The sequence below is a fragment of the Anarhichas minor genome, unplaced genomic scaffold (genome assembly GCF_050575085.1).
Source record: "Anarhichas minor isolate MPS153535 unplaced genomic scaffold, ASM5057508v1 ptg000033l, whole genome shotgun sequence".
Classification (NCBI taxonomy): Eukaryota; Metazoa; Chordata; class Actinopteri; order Perciformes; family Anarhichadidae; genus Anarhichas; species Anarhichas minor.
The window spans coordinates 10,156,798-10,173,776 of NW_027466479.1; the positions used below are offsets into that span (position 1 = coordinate 10,156,798).

The 16,979-nt window shown below is 41.1% G+C and overlaps 2 protein-coding genes across 2 annotated transcripts; both read left to right on the top strand.

Annotated features, from left to right (window-relative positions):
• Nucleotides 1–101: 101 nt before the first annotated feature.
• LOC142965164 (trypsin-like) lies at nt 102–4,381 on the top strand. Its single transcript, XM_076105953.1, has 5 exons — nt 102–1,476; nt 1,687–1,837; nt 2,512–2,765; nt 3,515–3,651; nt 4,045–4,381. The coding sequence occupies exons 1-5, from the start codon at nt 1,437–1,439 to the stop codon at nt 4,192–4,194; spliced, it is 732 nt and encodes a 243-aa protein (XP_075962068.1). The 5' UTR covers nt 102–1,436; the 3' UTR covers nt 4,195–4,381.
• Nucleotides 4,382–6,933: 2,552 nt separating this feature from the next.
• On the top strand, nt 6,934–16,446 carry LOC142965214 (histone-lysine N-methyltransferase 2B-like). Its single transcript, XM_076106017.1, has 16 exons — nt 6,934–6,969; nt 7,161–7,295; nt 7,458–7,616; nt 7,798–7,915; nt 8,016–8,094; nt 8,255–8,409; nt 8,625–8,786; nt 8,910–11,271; nt 11,751–11,873; nt 13,131–13,249; nt 13,436–13,561; nt 13,740–13,992; nt 14,149–14,259; nt 14,409–14,492; nt 14,589–14,718; nt 15,171–16,446. Exons 1-16 carry the CDS (start codon nt 6,934–6,936, stop codon nt 15,444–15,446), a joined length of 4,428 nt encoding a protein of 1,475 aa, XP_075962132.1. The 3' UTR covers nt 15,447–16,446.
• The last annotated feature ends 533 nt before the right edge of the window (nt 16,447–16,979 follow it).

Sequence of the window (16,979 nt, forward strand, 5' to 3'; positions counted from 1 at the left end):
GTGAGTTAATCATTTCGTTCTCTTTTTGTTGAGGCTGTTTTGCACCCTCTTCCTCCTGTTTGTCTCTCACAGGTGTACTACCTCAAAGGAATTTGTTATGAAGCAAGAATCATTTTATTACACAACACATTAGTGGAAAACAACTTCCTCATTTCCCCCTTGTTCAATCTTTCTAATAATTTATTCTTCTTGGTGCAAAAAGAAACATCAATACTAATAAACAATGACTTGCTATTATACCTGCAATTATTCTGAAAGAATAGGTGGCCACCATTTATTTGTGCTCATTTTTCCTGTGTGCAGTCACACCCAGCTGATGGATGTAGGTAGGACACTGGAGTGTAGGTTGAAGGCTAAATGCTGTGGAAGTTTTTTTTTTTTTTTTCAGGCTTAATAATTGACTCGCAAAGCTTTGTGACTTTATTGGCTCACTATGGATCCTTGCCTGTACATAGTTGTATAAAGAATTTCTAAACCTGTTAAATATTTTTTTACCTACATTTTGTTTTTTTTAATTTATGTTCAATAAAAATTGTAAATGTTCAAAATTTGCCATCCATTTGCCAATGTTTATATTAATGAGTAAATATGTATTGAATTAAAATATCACTTGTGATTCTTAAGTTAACATATACAAATGTCCATACCATACATTTTTTATTTTTGTAGAAATGTGATATTGTCAGTCCTCTTCCCTGCAACAATAATCTTGTGATACCTGTTTGAATATACATAGTGCTCCTTCTATTGCGTTGCCCTTTTTATCAATTGTTAGCTGCTACAGTTTTAGAGAAGTTATCAGGTTTTCTATGAATTACTGATAAACACATTGAATGTTCCTGCAGCCCAAACTGAACTGAATACTCTCAGCCAGTCACATCACTGGTCTCGTAGTTAGAAAAGAGGCTGTGATGCGCCCTGGTAACCTGACCTCTCCTTCGTAAACAAGCAGAATATCAAGTTATAACCGTCTGTGTTTAGAGGTCTGTATGGTTGTACGGTAGCAGCCTGGTGTCATTTTCAGGTAATTTAATGAAGGTAAATGCAGTGAACGGCCACGTGTAACGGCTGCAGATTTATCAACATGTCCCGCTACCTTCAGATGCTGAAGGAGAAGCTTTTCATACAGTATAATTCATTTGATAACGTTTGACCAAGTAATAAGTAAAGTTATTACTTTTTAAAGGAGTAAAAATTAACTTATTACATTTCCTGATTAACTTGCCCAGAACTGCCATTTCTGGGAAACTGCCATTAGGTGGCCTTGAGATTTATCACTTGGTCTTGTCATCACTTCAGCCATCAGCCATATGGCTCTTTCCCAGAACATTGTGTTTTACCTTCCTGACCTTGATACATTGGAACATAAAGGGCTGGACAGGTGTATATAAAGAGTTGCAGGTTGAACTTTCTTTTACATTCAAAGAAACGTCACCATGAAGACCCTGGTATTTCTTGCTTTGCTTGGAGCAGCGTGTAAGAGACTAATCAAATTATTATTGTCCTATTTTGTTTTGATTAACTTTAACTTTAAATGTACTCTTATGCACATGTTACAGGACTGTGTCGTTTATTAAACAAGTTTTAACTGCTAAAAACCTTTTATGTTTTTTATTTTCTATTCATGGCTGTGGTTAAGTATTTCTAGGTTGTATTTCATGTCATAATCCTCACATGTTGTTTCAGTTGCTGCAGCTGAGGATAAGATTGTCGGAGGTTCTGAGTGTCCCAGAAACTCAGTTCCCTATCAGGTGTCTCTGAACGCCGGGTATCACTTCTGCGGTGGATCCCTCATCTCCAGCCAGTGGGTGGTGTCAGCTGCTCACTGCTACAAGTCGTAAGTACCGGAAGTAAAATCGTTTTTGCATTACAGTCAATTCATGTACCCTGCAAGACATATGTCCTACTATCAAACCAAGGGTCAATAGTGATCGTGCGTCAGTACTGGGGTTTTATTGGTCTTTTGCACTCTGTGGGTGCACAGCCATGCACCAAGCTGAATGCACTTCAAGTAAAGGTTGAAAACACGAGTCGGCCTTTTAAGTTTTTATTGTAAGCGAATTGGAAACTGTGAAAAAGATGAGATACCATAAACAAGTGTTACATTAAAGGCAATGTGAAAAGAGTTGGTCCAGTATCAAGAAAAATAACCCCGAGAACATTCTGCCCGTCCACTCATTGCTCGTCGCTGGAGTCTTCCACAAGCTGCCTGATTGACATAATGATAATTACATTACTGTCACTCAGATAGAAATGAGCTCCTATTGAACTGTCAGTTGAGGTTGTTATAAGAAGGGAATGTTAAACTGGATCCAACTCTAGTGTGAGCACATCTGCACACAAACATATAGTGGCTAATGTTTTCTTTAACCACATATACGTATGCTTTCTAATGACGCCACTGAGTCAGGTCATTAACTTTATGACTCTTAAAGATGATTATTTAAGTATTCAGAAATAATTTTTAACCAAACAGACATTTAAACTGTTTAACATTCATACCTCCTCCAGTCGTATCCAGGTCCGCCTTGGCGAACACAACATCGCTGTGAATGAGGGCACGGAGCAGTGGATTGATGGCGTCAAGATGATCAAGCACCCACAGTACAACAGCAACAATCTAGACAACGACATCATGCTGATCAAACTGAGCCGCCCTGCCACCCTCAACAGCAACGTCCGGACCGTATCCCTGCCCTCCCGCTGCCCTCAGCCCAACGAGATGTGCCTGGTGTCTGGATGGGGCAACACCGCCGCCAACGGAGGTAAGTTGAGTCTTGAAGCTGGGAGAGAAGAAAGGTTATATGCATGGTCTCAAATGATAATGTAGGATGACTTATACAGCATTAAGTCAGAGTAGCATTAAGCTTTTTTTGTTTGTCTTGAGACTTAATCATTTCACCAGTGTGCCTGCAAGACAAACTGAGGTGTTGAGTCTGAACGAAGTGGGTATGAGGAGGCAGAGGGGAGTTTTTGTTTTTTCCAAGTCCCTCAACTTTATGGAAGTGCAGTAGCACATAGCTGGAGTACCCTTTAACACAGAAAAATTGGGATTTTAAAAATCATACATATCTCACACACTGTTAACTAAGGCCTAATATACTGTTTGTTTTGCAACAATGCACAGTGACACGCATCTCTTGGTCTCAAAATGCAGGGCTCAAACAAATCAAAGCAGAAACTGAGTATTTGTTAAATATTTACATTGCTTCTTTTGTTCGACTAGTGGTTCCAAACCCAAATGTAATAATTTTACAATGATGTGAATTAGAAGAGAGCAGCAAATCTTGACATTAAGGAAGTGGCAACCACCAAACGTTTGGCATTTTACTTTACTAATAAAGAAAATAATCAGCAAAATGGGAGTCACATACTTTTCTATCAACAAATCATTTCGTCAACTCATTACTACATTACTCATATTATACTACATTATTTCCATGTAATGCCAAGTACATCTAGTATTTACATAATGGTAGGTACAGTAACTGAGACTTACCTTCCCGCTCCACAGACAACTATCCTGACAGGCTGCAGTGTCTGAGGCAGCCCATCATTGATGACAGGATCTGCAGGAACGCCTATCCCGATATGTTGACCGACAACATGCTTTGCTCAGGATTCATGAATGGAGGTGCCAGCAGCTGCCAAGTGAGTTGGACTAAACCACAGTGAACTCACAGGGAGTCAGGTGGTGCACGAGTGTGCATCTATTGCAGCAGGACAAGTCTGTGACTTGGTGTCGTGAGTCCACACTATAGCACTTACTGAGTTTAATTGCTCTTTCAATGCAAATGCTGCATATATCTAGTCAAATCCTTTAATTAAGGATTCAAGGATGTGTATATATATATATATATATATATATATATATATATATATATGCCTCTAAATGGATCTCAACCCTCTACCCAAAGGTGAAACAGGGATGAACAACTGTGACTGTTACCTTTTGATCTTGAGTTACATTGCTCACCATAACGACAGCACATACCATGGATTTACATTTAAACTCCTGTTATTCTTCTTCTGCTTGTGTTGCAGGGAGACTCTGGTGGTCCTCTGGTGTGTAATGGTCAGCTGCAGGGAGTTGTGTCCTGGGGTTACGACTGCGCCATGAAGGGACACCCCAGTGTCTACGCCCGCGTGTGCCGCTACAACAACTGGATCAGCACCACCATGCGCAACAACTAAACGCACTCCCTCACCCATACATCAATGCGTGCAAGCTGACATTACAACAGCATAATCAGTGTTCATCCTCAGTTTATTTAAAACACCCTTTGTATTGCTATTTCATATATATACATCTCAGGAATAACATGCTTAGGCATAATATTCTGAAGAATTGGACAAATTAATAAAAATATACATCAGCATCCACCGAATTTGTTTTGTTTTTCTGCTTTGAGTTTCACAGTTGCTGTCAAACCATGCTGGGTCATTTTGTATTTTTCACTGGTTCTGTATCCATTCTGCGCTGACACAAGGCCACTGCTGTCTTGAAATTCACAATGAATAAATGAACAAAAGATAAACTTAAAACCTTTGCAAAACATTCAGGTTTAATATTTAATTTATACTTATTGTACTATAGACTCATGCCTCTCTATGAAATACCGTTCATACTTGGTTACCGTGGACACTTGAGTGATATGGGAGACACGCGAACTTGAGTAAATAAGCAATAAGGCATAACTGCATTTCACTTGTTTGCATGCATTCCTCAGATGGTGCTTTGTAAACTTCTCTGTTTCTTGTTTGCTGAGGCAACCTAAAACATACAAAGGAAAAGACAGAGAGAGCAGAGGGGATAGCCATGCAGCCATATCAAACAAGGTGTGCAAATAAAAAATATTTAGGGATATTTGTATCACACTTCTCTCTCGCTCTCTCTTGCTCTCTCTCACCAACTCATTATTTGGGTCCTTCTCCACCATCTTGAGAGCCTGGAGGACCTTCCTCGCCATCACTTCCTCTGACGCCCTCCGTAGATCTTGATCATGGAGCCCATGCCGACTCCTCTTTGCAGGTACAAGTGAGGAGCTGTGGATGCTGGTCAAACATGCAAACAGTATACGGTATTATGTTGCAATATATCCTTGTTTTATCATCTGAAAAAGCTCTTGACCAAAAGACATGAAATCAAACATTCCAACTTATCACATATGTGACATTTTTCTCTGTAAACTCTTATGCTTTTGAAGGGCCAATATGTCTAAGTAGATAACACACATACTGTAACAGCAGAGAGAGTTGTGCTCATGTACTTACATGTATATTGTACCAGTTATAGAAAATCTACTTACAGGCCGTAACTAATGAATAATATCAGCTAATCCTAACATTAGATAATATAGAAACTACAGATTTTTAGCATTTATATTTGGTAAATTAATATTCAATTCATCTATCAATCGTTTCAGCTGTGGCAGATGAATTGATGCATGGGAAACACATCAAGCGTGGCCAACAGGGCTGCAAACAGTACCTGGCCCTGGCAGGCCTCGCTCTTCCTCACTTCCGCCATCTCGTCCAAATATGGTCACTTCTGGTTCCAAAGAAACAAGATGGCTACTGCCAAAATGCTAATCTTCAAAGGCTTCAAAGTGGTAGTTTACAACCTATGGTTGACGTCACAGTGACTATGTCTACTTCTTATAGAGTGCCACAGGGATGAAGTAGTTTTGTCGGCCAATCTGGAAGCTACATCGCCCTCGACAAAAAGCCAATGGGATTTTTCTATTGGCTTTTGGATAATTTCAGAAAATAAACTCTGTGGCAAACAAACGTTTATGATACTTACACATTTTGTACACCATGGTGACCATGGTCACATGACTTTACTTCACCAGCACTAAGCTAAAGACAAACTACTCCGCATCATGACGTTTTGTAGTCTCATTTAGCCACTTGTTAGCAACCGCCTTTTTTAAGACACGTAAAAGCTTCAAATTCTCTAAAGAGGTATCTACTGATGTATTTTATGTTTTAGAAGAAAAAATATGAATCTACCCACAGGCCTTAGTTCTTGTTTTAAGAGGGTGAGATTGATTGATTTATCCGCAGGGAAATTTGTTATAGCAGCAGAAGAACAAAAGGTGCATAGTATAGATACATTGTCATCTCTTGTTTATTTTAAATGTTTATTTGAAACAATAAAACATTTCTTTGTTTATTTAAAAGACATTTGAAAAACTGCATCTTGATTTTGAACACCTGATTGTAAAAGTTTGCATAACCTGGGGCTTATTGCTCACTTTTAACTTGCTTGTTTAATGTTAGTAAGCCATCAATTGTCATTTTGCATGTTATGAGTCACATTGATATTCAACTTTGACCAATTTGTAATGTTACCATACAAGATAATTTACAGTGGAACAGTTTGTAATTAGTCACTAGTTAATTACTTGACATCCACAACCTATTGATGATCAGATGGAAGCTCAACACACACAGCATCTGTCAAAGTATGTCGACACATGCATTTTCAGCTGATCTGTGATAGTTGAACGTATAAATCCAAAACCATGGGCCTTACCAAAAGTACACAAAGTATGTGGACAGGAGAGTCCACTTACTTTTAGCAATAAAGAGTAATCATACCATTGCTGCCCCTTCCCTCTGGAACTCTCTCCCCCAGCACCTCAGAAATTCTCCGTCACTCAGCACTTTCAAAACTGCTCTTAAAATTCGCCTATTAAAATCTGCTTTTAACCTGTGAAGCTAGTTAAGTATGTTTTTGTGTTGTTCCTTACTGTTATTTCATCTCTTTTGTTTATATAGTAATTGCTTTTATTGTTTCTGTTTTTACCATGTAAAGTGCCTTTGAGTACCTTAAATATACAAATAAAATGTATTATTATTATTATTATTGTACCTTAATCAAACAACCTTTGCCAGCACTTCTTCTGACCGTAGTCAGCAGATCACATGGTGACATCATACCTCCGTAAGCAGGCATATGAAGTATGAGCATAAATTCTCATAAAAAGTCAACTACTTGAACACAAACAGGATGCATCATGTTTTCAGGGACTGTACATTACAACTGTTCTGAGTAGACATGTTTCTAAATGTTCTGCATGTCATCTTACACTATTAAAAAGTGGCTACTCTACTGCTTATTAAGTGATGTGAATGTGTTTTCCTCCTGATAGGATGCAGGACGGCTGTTGTACTTGGGACAGAATGAGTGGGCCCACATTAACTGCTGCCTGTGGTCTGCAGAGGTGTATGAAGAGGATAGTGCTCTTTTGCAAGTGCACAGCGCTGTCTCAAGAGGGCGCCACCTGGTAAGATATTACCAGGAAATAAAATATAAGGGTTTTTTTGTAGCTAGATATTTATTTGTCAAGTGTTGAAGGATTGACACAAGTTCCGTAACTCTGTGAACTACCTGTGTGGACGGTATTGTGTACAGTAAAGTAACATTATTTGTGTCCTTCATTCTGCAGCGTTGTGATCGTTGTGGGCAGTCGTGGGCCACTGTGGGCTGCTGTCTTTCCACCTGCCAGAGTAATTTCCACTTCATGTGCGCTCGTGCCCAGAACTGTGTGTTTCAGCTGGACAGGAAGGTGTACTGCTTCAATCACAGGGATCTTGTCAGTGCGAAGGTATAAACGCTATATCCCCCTAAAACGTATCTTTTATTTGTATTATAGTTGCATATTAACATTTTTACCAGAAGGGAAAGCATTACTCCATCCGTTTACCCACGCACACCTCACACCTGCTGATTTTCTCTACATTGTATTGATTTATGTTTTACCAAACTCTACTACCTTATCATACTAGATGGTGTCTGGGAGAGGGTTTGAAGTGCCTCGACGGGTATATGTGGACTTTGATGGGATCAATCTTAGAAGAAAGTTCCTCACAGGCCTTGACCCAGATTCCATAAACATGACCATAGGTAAGAATATCGTGGCTCCATACAGGGATGCAATGTTACTACTAATCAGACTGCCTTTAATCTGCTGTAACGTGTTATCTTTCCTTTCTCATTTTTCCAGGTTCTCTGCAGATTCAAAAACTTGGTGTGTTGTCTGAGCTGTCTTCAAATGGGAGGATGCTGTATCCTGTTGGTTATCAGTAAGTGCTCATTGTTATTATACAACTGGTAGCCTTATCTCTTAGTATGTTTGTTTAGAAAAACCCAAATACTTTTTGGAACTTTTGTGCTGAATGTAGCATAATTATTACTCCTTTTGTTAATTTACATGAACGCATTCTTCCTCCATTCCTTTTCCAGATGTTCTCGGTTGTACTGGAGCACTGTGGACCCCCGCAGACGTTGCAAGTACACCTGTAAGGTGACAGAAGTGAGCACACCTCTCCCTGGTGAGGAACAAGATCCGAGATGGGACAAAGAAGAGAATCACACCATAGTCCACAGCCCCAACAGAGGTCAGCAGGAACTTTCACATTTTTTTTATTTTTTTTTATTAAAAGCCTGGCTTACTGCTGGCACTCACAGAAAATGTTTTGGTAAAAGTACTTTAAAAAAGCTTCCTAGTCCTTAAAATAATTAAGCTAAATCATTCATTAAAACTGATCCAACTGTTCTTTTGGTTTCCATGAAATGTTACTTTTTCAACGTGACACCTTTGCTTCTTTGCCAGATATGGATTCCCCAGATCGTTTAAGTTCTTCATCCAGCCCTATAAAGTCCGCTACTCCATCACCCAACTCTAAACAGCACAACACACCTGGTTCCAAAAGTCCTGGTTACACACAGACCAGGAGACCAGCAGGAGGATCATCCCGACCTCTTCCATCTCCAGGTAAATAGTTTAAATAGTTGTTTTCCCTTTGTTTTGAATGTGTCACATCTTACTGTGTTTTTGAAGTAGACCCTATAAATTAGCATTGTTTCCTCTTCTTTACAATGTTATTTGATGATTCAGGGTCAGCTCTTCCCAAATCACATCACGTCCTGACATTGAGGGACCTGGAGGACACCCGTCGGCCGCGCAGGCTCTCATCAAGAAGCCGCTGCAGTTCCTCGCCAACAGACAGCGACCCATCTGCACCGATGACCCTCCGCTCTGGTGGCACCATCCACTCCAGGTGTGCCCTGTTCAGCTCCCCTCCGAGGTCATCAAACCTGGGTGCAGCCTCGCCTCCTCTGTCACGACAAAACTCAGCATCACCGGTCTGGAGCTCCCCGCCTCGATCCAACTCCAGCATTTCTGCAGGGTTGTCACCTCGAAGAGGAGCAATCACTCACTCCCCCAGAGGGAGGCAGAACTTCAAAATCACCACTCCAGTTTCTGCAGAGGTTCCCCAAGACTTCCTCGCATCATCTGAGACAGAAGATGCAGCAGTGGCCACAACCAATGGGATCTCACTAGCCCCTGATAACCTGGAAGAGGAGGTAGCTCACCTGATGGCCCAGGAGCTGCCTTACACTGTGTTTGATACTGACACAGAGGTAGCAGTGGCTTCCATGCTGGATGCTAAGCTTGAGTTTGACGAGGCTCTGCTCACGGAGAACGTGACACTTCACTGCGGAGCACAAGGCGGGAGAGGAGAGGTTGAAGGCGTAGTGCCAGATGTGGGAATGCAGGTAGATAATCGTGAAAATTCCGAAGATGAAGACTCGAGCCATTACTTAAAATTTTCGCGCACAGTAGTGTGCGACGCAGCTAGCAGCTCAGAAACCTCAGGACAGCTCCCTTCAACGCAGTCGATCTCACAGTTAGATGGAGCGGACGGCGGGTCAGAAAGTGATGAAAGCGAGGTGCTGGACGATGAAGCTCAGGACACAAAAGGAGAACATGGAGAGAATACGATTCACAGCAACCATAATACACCTACTAAACAGCTAACGGTCTCTCTAAAGAGGTTGGAGCCCATCTACACCGTGTCAAAGTCAGCTGAGCCAGAGGTTCAGGAAAGTTACCCACCATCTGATGTTCTTGAAGCAGGTTACGGAAACGATGATATGTCATTTCAGGAGGAAGTGGTCCTGATGAGCTCTGAAACACCAACACCTCAAAATGAGGTGTTTTTAGATTCTGCTACAGGCCATTTCATTTCTACTGGAGATGGCACTGTGGTGGGTCCAAATGTCATCGAAGTTGGCGCTAAAGAGGACAGTAGCTCATCGACCGACTCCGTTGAAGGATTTAAAGATGATTTGAATGACCCTGACTACTTTCCAGAGCGTATTCAGAGTCCAGAGCGTAAAACCAAAAAATCTCCCACAACTCAGTTGAAAGGCATCATTGTGAAGACAAAACGTCCGGTATCAAATCTCAAGCGTTTGTCGCCAAAACCGTGTCTTCCACAGCAGTGCAAACTCAAATTGATGTTGCCCCTTCGACCTTCACAGACTGTAAAAATTGCATCGGCTTCCCCTGCTGCCGCCACACTTTGTCCAGTTCCACGCACAGTTACCTCCCCCATTGTGATCAATGGTTTAAACGTACCTATCCAGCCTGGTGCCTCACAGGGAAGAACCATCGCCATTCGCTTGGACAACTCCAGGACAGGAAGTCTGCAGCAAGTTGCGATTCAGAATCAAGCTGCAGCCACTAGCTCGCTGCCGCCCCCGGCTCCTGCCCCTCAGGTCCTTCTAGTCAACAGACAAGGTCAGATTCTTATCAAAGACCCTAGGTCAAACACTTATCAGTCCCTCAGTACAAACTCTCCTGCCTACAACAAAATAAGCCAGATTGCCAAGATTCTCCACAGTGGTAATGCGCTGCAGCGCTCAGTCCCTCGTGTTATAATAAAGCCTCGTTCCAGCCTCTCCGCCACAAACGTCCCCTCTGCCGGTAACAACACGACGACATCCGAGAGAAAAGTAGTTTTTAGAGTCGTGCCTGTGAAAAGCATTGGAACTCTAGCTCCCACAACTCCTGTCAGTGTGCAGAGTGTTCCTGAAGTAGCTTTCTCCAACATTCAAGAAAGCACAGCCCAGGCTATTATTGACAGAGCCATGGCTACCCACCGCGACGAGCCAAAGACAAAACCCATCATCCTCAGTAAAATGATGCAACCAAAGGCCAAACTTCACAGGCCGTCCCAGTTTCAGGTTGCAGAGGTATCAAATCAGTTGCCAGCTGCACCCTTGGCGTCCCCTAGTGGTTTCCTCAATAAACCAAACACACAAACCAACACACAACCAACACCTGCTTCATCACGCCACCAGGTGAGAGTGAAGAAAGTGTCATCGGTGTCTGAGCGGCCCTCCAAGAAGAAATCCAAGATGGACTTCTTGAGAGATCCATCAAGTGAGCTGGATGAAGTTAATGAAGCCAGGTATTCAAAGATTTGATTCTTCTCTAGTTGTTTGTACTGCAATGTACAAGAAAAAATATGATTATTAAAAAAAAAAAAAATACCAAATGTTGTCCAAAAAGTAACTTTGTGCTGCAATGCACGTTTAGGTTACAACCTAGGATAAACTATTATTGAGGCTGCAGCAATTGGCTATTTCCATTATTGATAAAAGTACAGATAATTGTGTGATAAACTGTGTTAAATGTTCTGCATGATATTTTTTATGTTGTCTGCATTATTTTAAACCTTAAAAAACATCACCTGTCCATTTTCATGCTGTCATCTTTAAGATTCTTGGTATGTTCACTTAGCAAGTCTGTCTGTTGTCATATATTGTTGTAAGCACGTACACTTTGACAACCCTAATGAAGAGAATAGCAACAGCACTCTTGTTTTTGTGAAAGTCTCAGGAATCGGTGTACTACGTCATCTAAATGTTTCTTGTTTTCTTCCAACAGACCGAGTGGTGTGAGGATGAAAGCTCCATCAATGAAGGATGTCCTCGATATGGACCAGGAGAAAATGTTGCCTGAGCAGTTGAGAATTACTGCTCCACCACTACCACCTACTACACCCCCCAGGTTAGTTCAACTCAGAGGTTCCCTCATTAAGAGCCTTCTTACTTTTCTGTAAAGTAAAGAGACAAATCATTTGCATCAGGTAACATGAATTTAAAGATGAATGTTTACCCACTTCCATGTTTGAGGGGCAGAATTTTAAACAATTTGAATTTCAAAAGGTGGAAATTCTGGATTAATAGTGATTTAAGGACATTTTAAAGCAACATTGTGTTTAAAATAGTGCTGGGCAACGATTAAAATATTTAATCGCGATTAATCGCATGGATTTTTTGCGATTAATCGCATTGTTATGGCAAAGTTCAATAATGAATTCAAAAGTAGTGTATTGCGCACTTTTATTTTAAAAGTACTGCTATATGAACAAAAGGGCAATAACATTTGGTTTGCAAACACTTTAAACAAATCAGGTGCTTTTTAGCAGCAGTATTTCCTTTACACAGTAGCGATCATATTTGTTGCACTATATCTGTGCTCATTGTGCTGACTGTATGTGAAACATTCCACTGCTGTGCAACAGGAATAACATGTTTCATCTAAATGTGTGTCTTGTGTCTTCATGACAGTCAGAGCATGTGAATGCAGCTCTATTGTTCATCAATATAATGCTGTAACTCCGAGGTGATGGTGGTGACCCAGAGATCAAAGAATAAAGACACTTTATGAAGAATTTAGGTGTATTTTCCCTTTAACTCACGAGATGCAGGTAGCATGTTTTATACTTAATGTGAATATAATTCATACTTTGTTGGCATCTTATTCTGAAAACCGGATGTTTGTCTGAAGAAACCGGATGTTGTCTCACGTTAATCTTTCTGCTAACTTTCAAAGTCCTTCGCTCGCTCCCGATCTGCGCCGTTTGAATGCGTTTACCGTGAATTTCAGCATATAGGTGTCTGCTAAGTTCACCACGGAGATCTGAGTGTCCGCTGACTTTACCGCAGCGATGTCCAGTAGTCTCCATTCCTCCACCGCTGCCAGTGAGCAACGGACTTTCAAAATAAAATAAATTGAAAAATGCGTTAACGCGCTATAAAATAATTGTCGGCGTTAATTAATGAATGTGTTTACGCGATAATAACGCCTTAACTTGCCCAGCACTAGTTTAAAGAAATGTAAGTAGTATTGCCTGATGAACAAAATGCATAAGTTCTCTGCACATGCCCATACATTATTGAATTGTGTTAATTATTTCTTCCTCAAATGTGGTATAGTACTCACATTTATGTTTGTACTTAATTGTTTGCTCTTTCTGCTCAGGCCTCCTCTGGTTGAGAGTCCTCCCTCACGGGCACAAATCAACAGTCAGAGTCAGGGTAAAACACACACGTGGGTCAGTGCTCGCCATGGAGAACTCTCTGAATGGGGCCCTTATTCAGGTTTGCAACTAATTTAATGTGTAATTTTTCTTAACAGCTACTCTTCCCGATAATTTAAGCAATTTAATATAATTTTATGTGGAAACAATCTTGAAATATTGTCTTAACACTAGCTTTTCAGTAAATGTTGTGTGTGACATTTTTTTACATTATTTGTTTACAATTACGGCTCATTTAATTCTACAGGTTTTAGCTCAGAAGAAGATGCATCTGCACCCAAACACAGAAAGAGGACATACATGAACCAGCCCCACTTGCGTTTTGAAATCACCAGTGATGATGGCTTCAGTGTTAAAGCTAACAGCATAGAGGGTAAGAGCTGCTTGGTTACTGTCCTGTGCTCTGACTATGTAAACAATGCTGATGAATAGTCTTCCAGGCATGATGTGTTTGAGCTACATAATGCTTGAGAAGAGCAACTAAAAGGAGAAAATTGTCAGCATGTCTGCAGCTTCGCTCTCACACCCTCTTTATGTCTCTCTTCCCTCAGCCGCCTGGCGTGCGGTGATTGACGGCGTCCTCGAAGCTCGAGCGGGTTTCCATCTGAAGCAGCTGCCTCTGGGCGGGATGAGCGGGCCGCGGGTGCTCGGCGTCGTCCACGATGCCGTCATCTTCCTGCTGGAGCAACTGCAGGGTGCCGCAAACTGCAAACGGCACCGCTTCCGCTTCCACCGCTGTGATGACATTGAGGAAGAGCTTCCCCTCAATCCAAGTGGCTGCGCTCGGACTGAAGTCTACACACGGTACAGACGGTTACTTTTTTTTGTCATAACTGGTTTTATTATTATGATGTTATAAGTGTTAGATGTTAGATGTTGTAGCTTGGTTTATGTGTTTCTGTTTCTTGTCTGTGACTTAAAATGCACCTCAAATTAATTTTCTTTTCTTTCTATAATCAGGAAAGCGACTTTTGATATGTTCAACTTCCTGGCATCACAGCACAGAGAGCTCCCTGTCATAGTGGGCCCCTTTGATGAGGAGGAGGATGAATTCCCACTGAAATCTTCCAGGTTAGCGGATTACCTTTGGGGCGCTTTCTTGATCCTAACCTTAAAGTTTAAACCCACTGCACTCCACAATGAACAGGAACTCTATAGATGGTAATTTAGCTGGAGCATTTCCATATTGACGCCACCTTTTCTGTGTCTCACTCTGACAGGCGAGCCACCAGCAGTGAGCTTCCCATGGCAATGAGATTCAGACACCTGGAAAAAATTTCCAAAGAAGCAGTAGGAGTTTACAGGTCACTGCAACAAATAAACGAAAAGAAAAACATGAGATTTTATTAATGTCCCAAATTATTTGTGTGCTTAAATGTATTTAACTGTAATCCTCTTAGATCTGAAATTCATGGTCGCGGCCTTTTCTGCAAAAGAAACATCGAGGCTGGCGAGATGGTGATCGAGTACGCCGGCACCGTCATTCGCGCTGTTCTGACTGATAAGCGGGAGAAATATTATGACGGCAAGGTAAGTAAACAAAATAAAATAATGGTTGTACTTAGAAGTTATCATCATAATGACAGTCATAGTTTCTGCTTCCATTATCGTGCGTGTTGATTCCTGTTTAATGTAGCGCTGCAACAATTAATCGATTAGTTGTCTGCTGTTAAATTAATCGGGATTAGTTGCACCCTACTTTTAATGAGAAGCCGCAGTGGTAATGAAATGGGATGTAGGTTGGTAATTTGAATCTAGTGCACCACCACAAACAATGAATACTATTGTGAGGGTAGTAATATTAAGAGGGGTAACTACAGAATGGAAATACTTTAAAATGGCTATTGCAGAAACAATGCCGACCACAAGTTATCAAAAACTAGATTTAATTTCATGAAAATCTTAAGGATCATAATTTCAAGATGTACATGAAATGTGAAAGAAAACCCGACTAACTGGGTTGTTAAATCACTCTCCATCAGGGCATTGGCTGTTACATGTTCCGCATCGACGACTTCGACGTGGTGGACGCGACGATGCAAGGCAACGCGGCTCGTTTCATCAACCACTCGTGCGAGCCGAACTGCTACTCCCGCGTCATCAACGTGGACGGCCGCAAGCACATCGTCATCTTCGCCCTGAGAAAGATCTACCGGGGCGAAGAACTGACCTACGACTACAAGTTCCCCATCGAGGACGAGAACAGCAAGCTGCACTGCAACTGTTCGACGAGACGCTGCCGTCGCTTCTTAAACTAGTACAACACACACACACGCCACACACCGATAGCCATCTTGGTTAATGCACTTGAAATTAGGAGGCGGACTTTGATAAACTGATTATGGCGACTTTTGTGACGTGGCCAGAAGAGTGGCCTGAAAATCTTCACCATGTTGGAAGCTTAATTAAAGACTGATGGAGGACAGCATGCGTTTGCTCATTTCTGTCCTCTGACCTGCTGTCACACAAACCAGATAAGAGCCATATGTCGAAGCGTAGGATGAATACTATTTATGTGATTTCAGACTGCAGGATTGTTGGTCTGTTGAAGTAGGAAGTACAATTAAGGAAAACTGCACTCTTTTTGGACTGTACTGTTTTACCATCTCATACAACACATTCTTTAATTTTAACATTGTTGAATTTGTCAGTAGCCTCTGCTGGAACTGGGGCCAAACAACAGCCGGGAGGCAATTATTACCAGCTACAGACGGTGCAAACTGAAACAACCTGATTGCAGCTATTACTGAGTTAAGGGGGATCTATTGTTATGCTGTAAATACACGGTCACAGAGAAGGATGAGGAGAATTTATTCAGCACCTTACTTTGATACAGCCATCTCTAGCAGTAAACCTATTTGACTCAAGGCACCTTGTGTACATTGTAGCTACATTTTAACCTCAGTCTGGATACCACAAGTCTTGTGAGGGGACTCCAATATTTTAGGTGCAGGTGACAAACCCCAACCCCCCCCCTCCTTTCCTCATTCATTCAGTTGAAATTTCCCGTTTTTATTTGTGACGGCAGAGATGCTGTGATCTAAATGCTTTTATTCTGCCATTACGGTCCGTTCTCTATTTGTTACTTTGTACTGTTTGTGAATTTTAAGGTCTATGAGGGAGAGTTTTCTTGGTGCAGGGTTCAAACTGAATATAGTGATCTTGCTCTGCACAGTACCCTATAAATCTTTTTGTATATTTGAATAATAAATGTATATCCAACAAGCTGATGGAAATAAATGTGTTTTGAGCTTTTAACTTTCTATTTGTAAGTAATGGAACAGAAGCTATTGTAGTGAGTTAATCATTTCGTTCTCTTTTTGTTGAGGCTGTTTTGCACCCTCTTCCTCCTGTTTGTCTCTCACAGGTGTACTACCTCAAAGGAATTTGTTATGAAGCAAGAATCATTTTATTACACAACACATTAGTGGAAAACAACTTCCTCATTTCCCCCTTGTTCAATCTTTCTAATAATTTATTCTTCTTGGTGCAAAAAGAAACATCAATACTAATAAACAATGACTTGCTATTATACCTGCAATTATTCTGAAAGAATAGGTGGCCACCATTTATTTGTGCTCATTTTTCCTGTGTGCAGTCACACCCAGCTGATGGATGTAGGTAGGACACTGGAGTGTAGGTTGAAGGCTAAATGCTGTGGAAGTTTTTTTTTTTTTTTCAGGCTTAATAATTGACTCGCAAAGCTTTGTGACTTTATTGGCTCACTATGGATCCTTGCCTGTACATAGTTGTATAAAGAATTTCTAAACCTGTTAAATATTTTTTTACCT

Bases quoted from the DNA above. Each gene is read 5' to 3' on its own strand.
- LOC142965164 (XM_076105953.1), top strand. From the start codon at position 1,437: ATGAAGACCCTGGTATTTCTTGCTTTGCTTGGAGCAGCGT. The intron at 1,477-1,686 runs GTAAGAGACTAA...ATGTTGTTTCAG, and splicing joins TGCTTTGCTTGGAGCAGCGT to TTGCTGCAGCTGAGGATAAG. The intron at 3,652-4,044 runs GTGAGTTGGACT...CTTGTGTTGCAG, and splicing joins GAGGTGCCAGCAGCTGCCAA to GGAGACTCTGGTGGTCCTCT.
- LOC142965214 (XM_076106017.1), top strand. From the start codon at position 6,934: ATGGTGACATCATACCTCCGTAAGCAGGCATATGAA. The intron at 7,296-7,457 runs GTAAGATATTAC...TTCATTCTGCAG, and splicing joins TCTCAAGAGGGCGCCACCTG to CGTTGTGATCGTTGTGGGCA. The intron at 14,719-15,170 runs GTAAGTAAACAA...ACTCTCCATCAG, and splicing joins AGAAATATTATGACGGCAAG to GGCATTGGCTGTTACATGTT.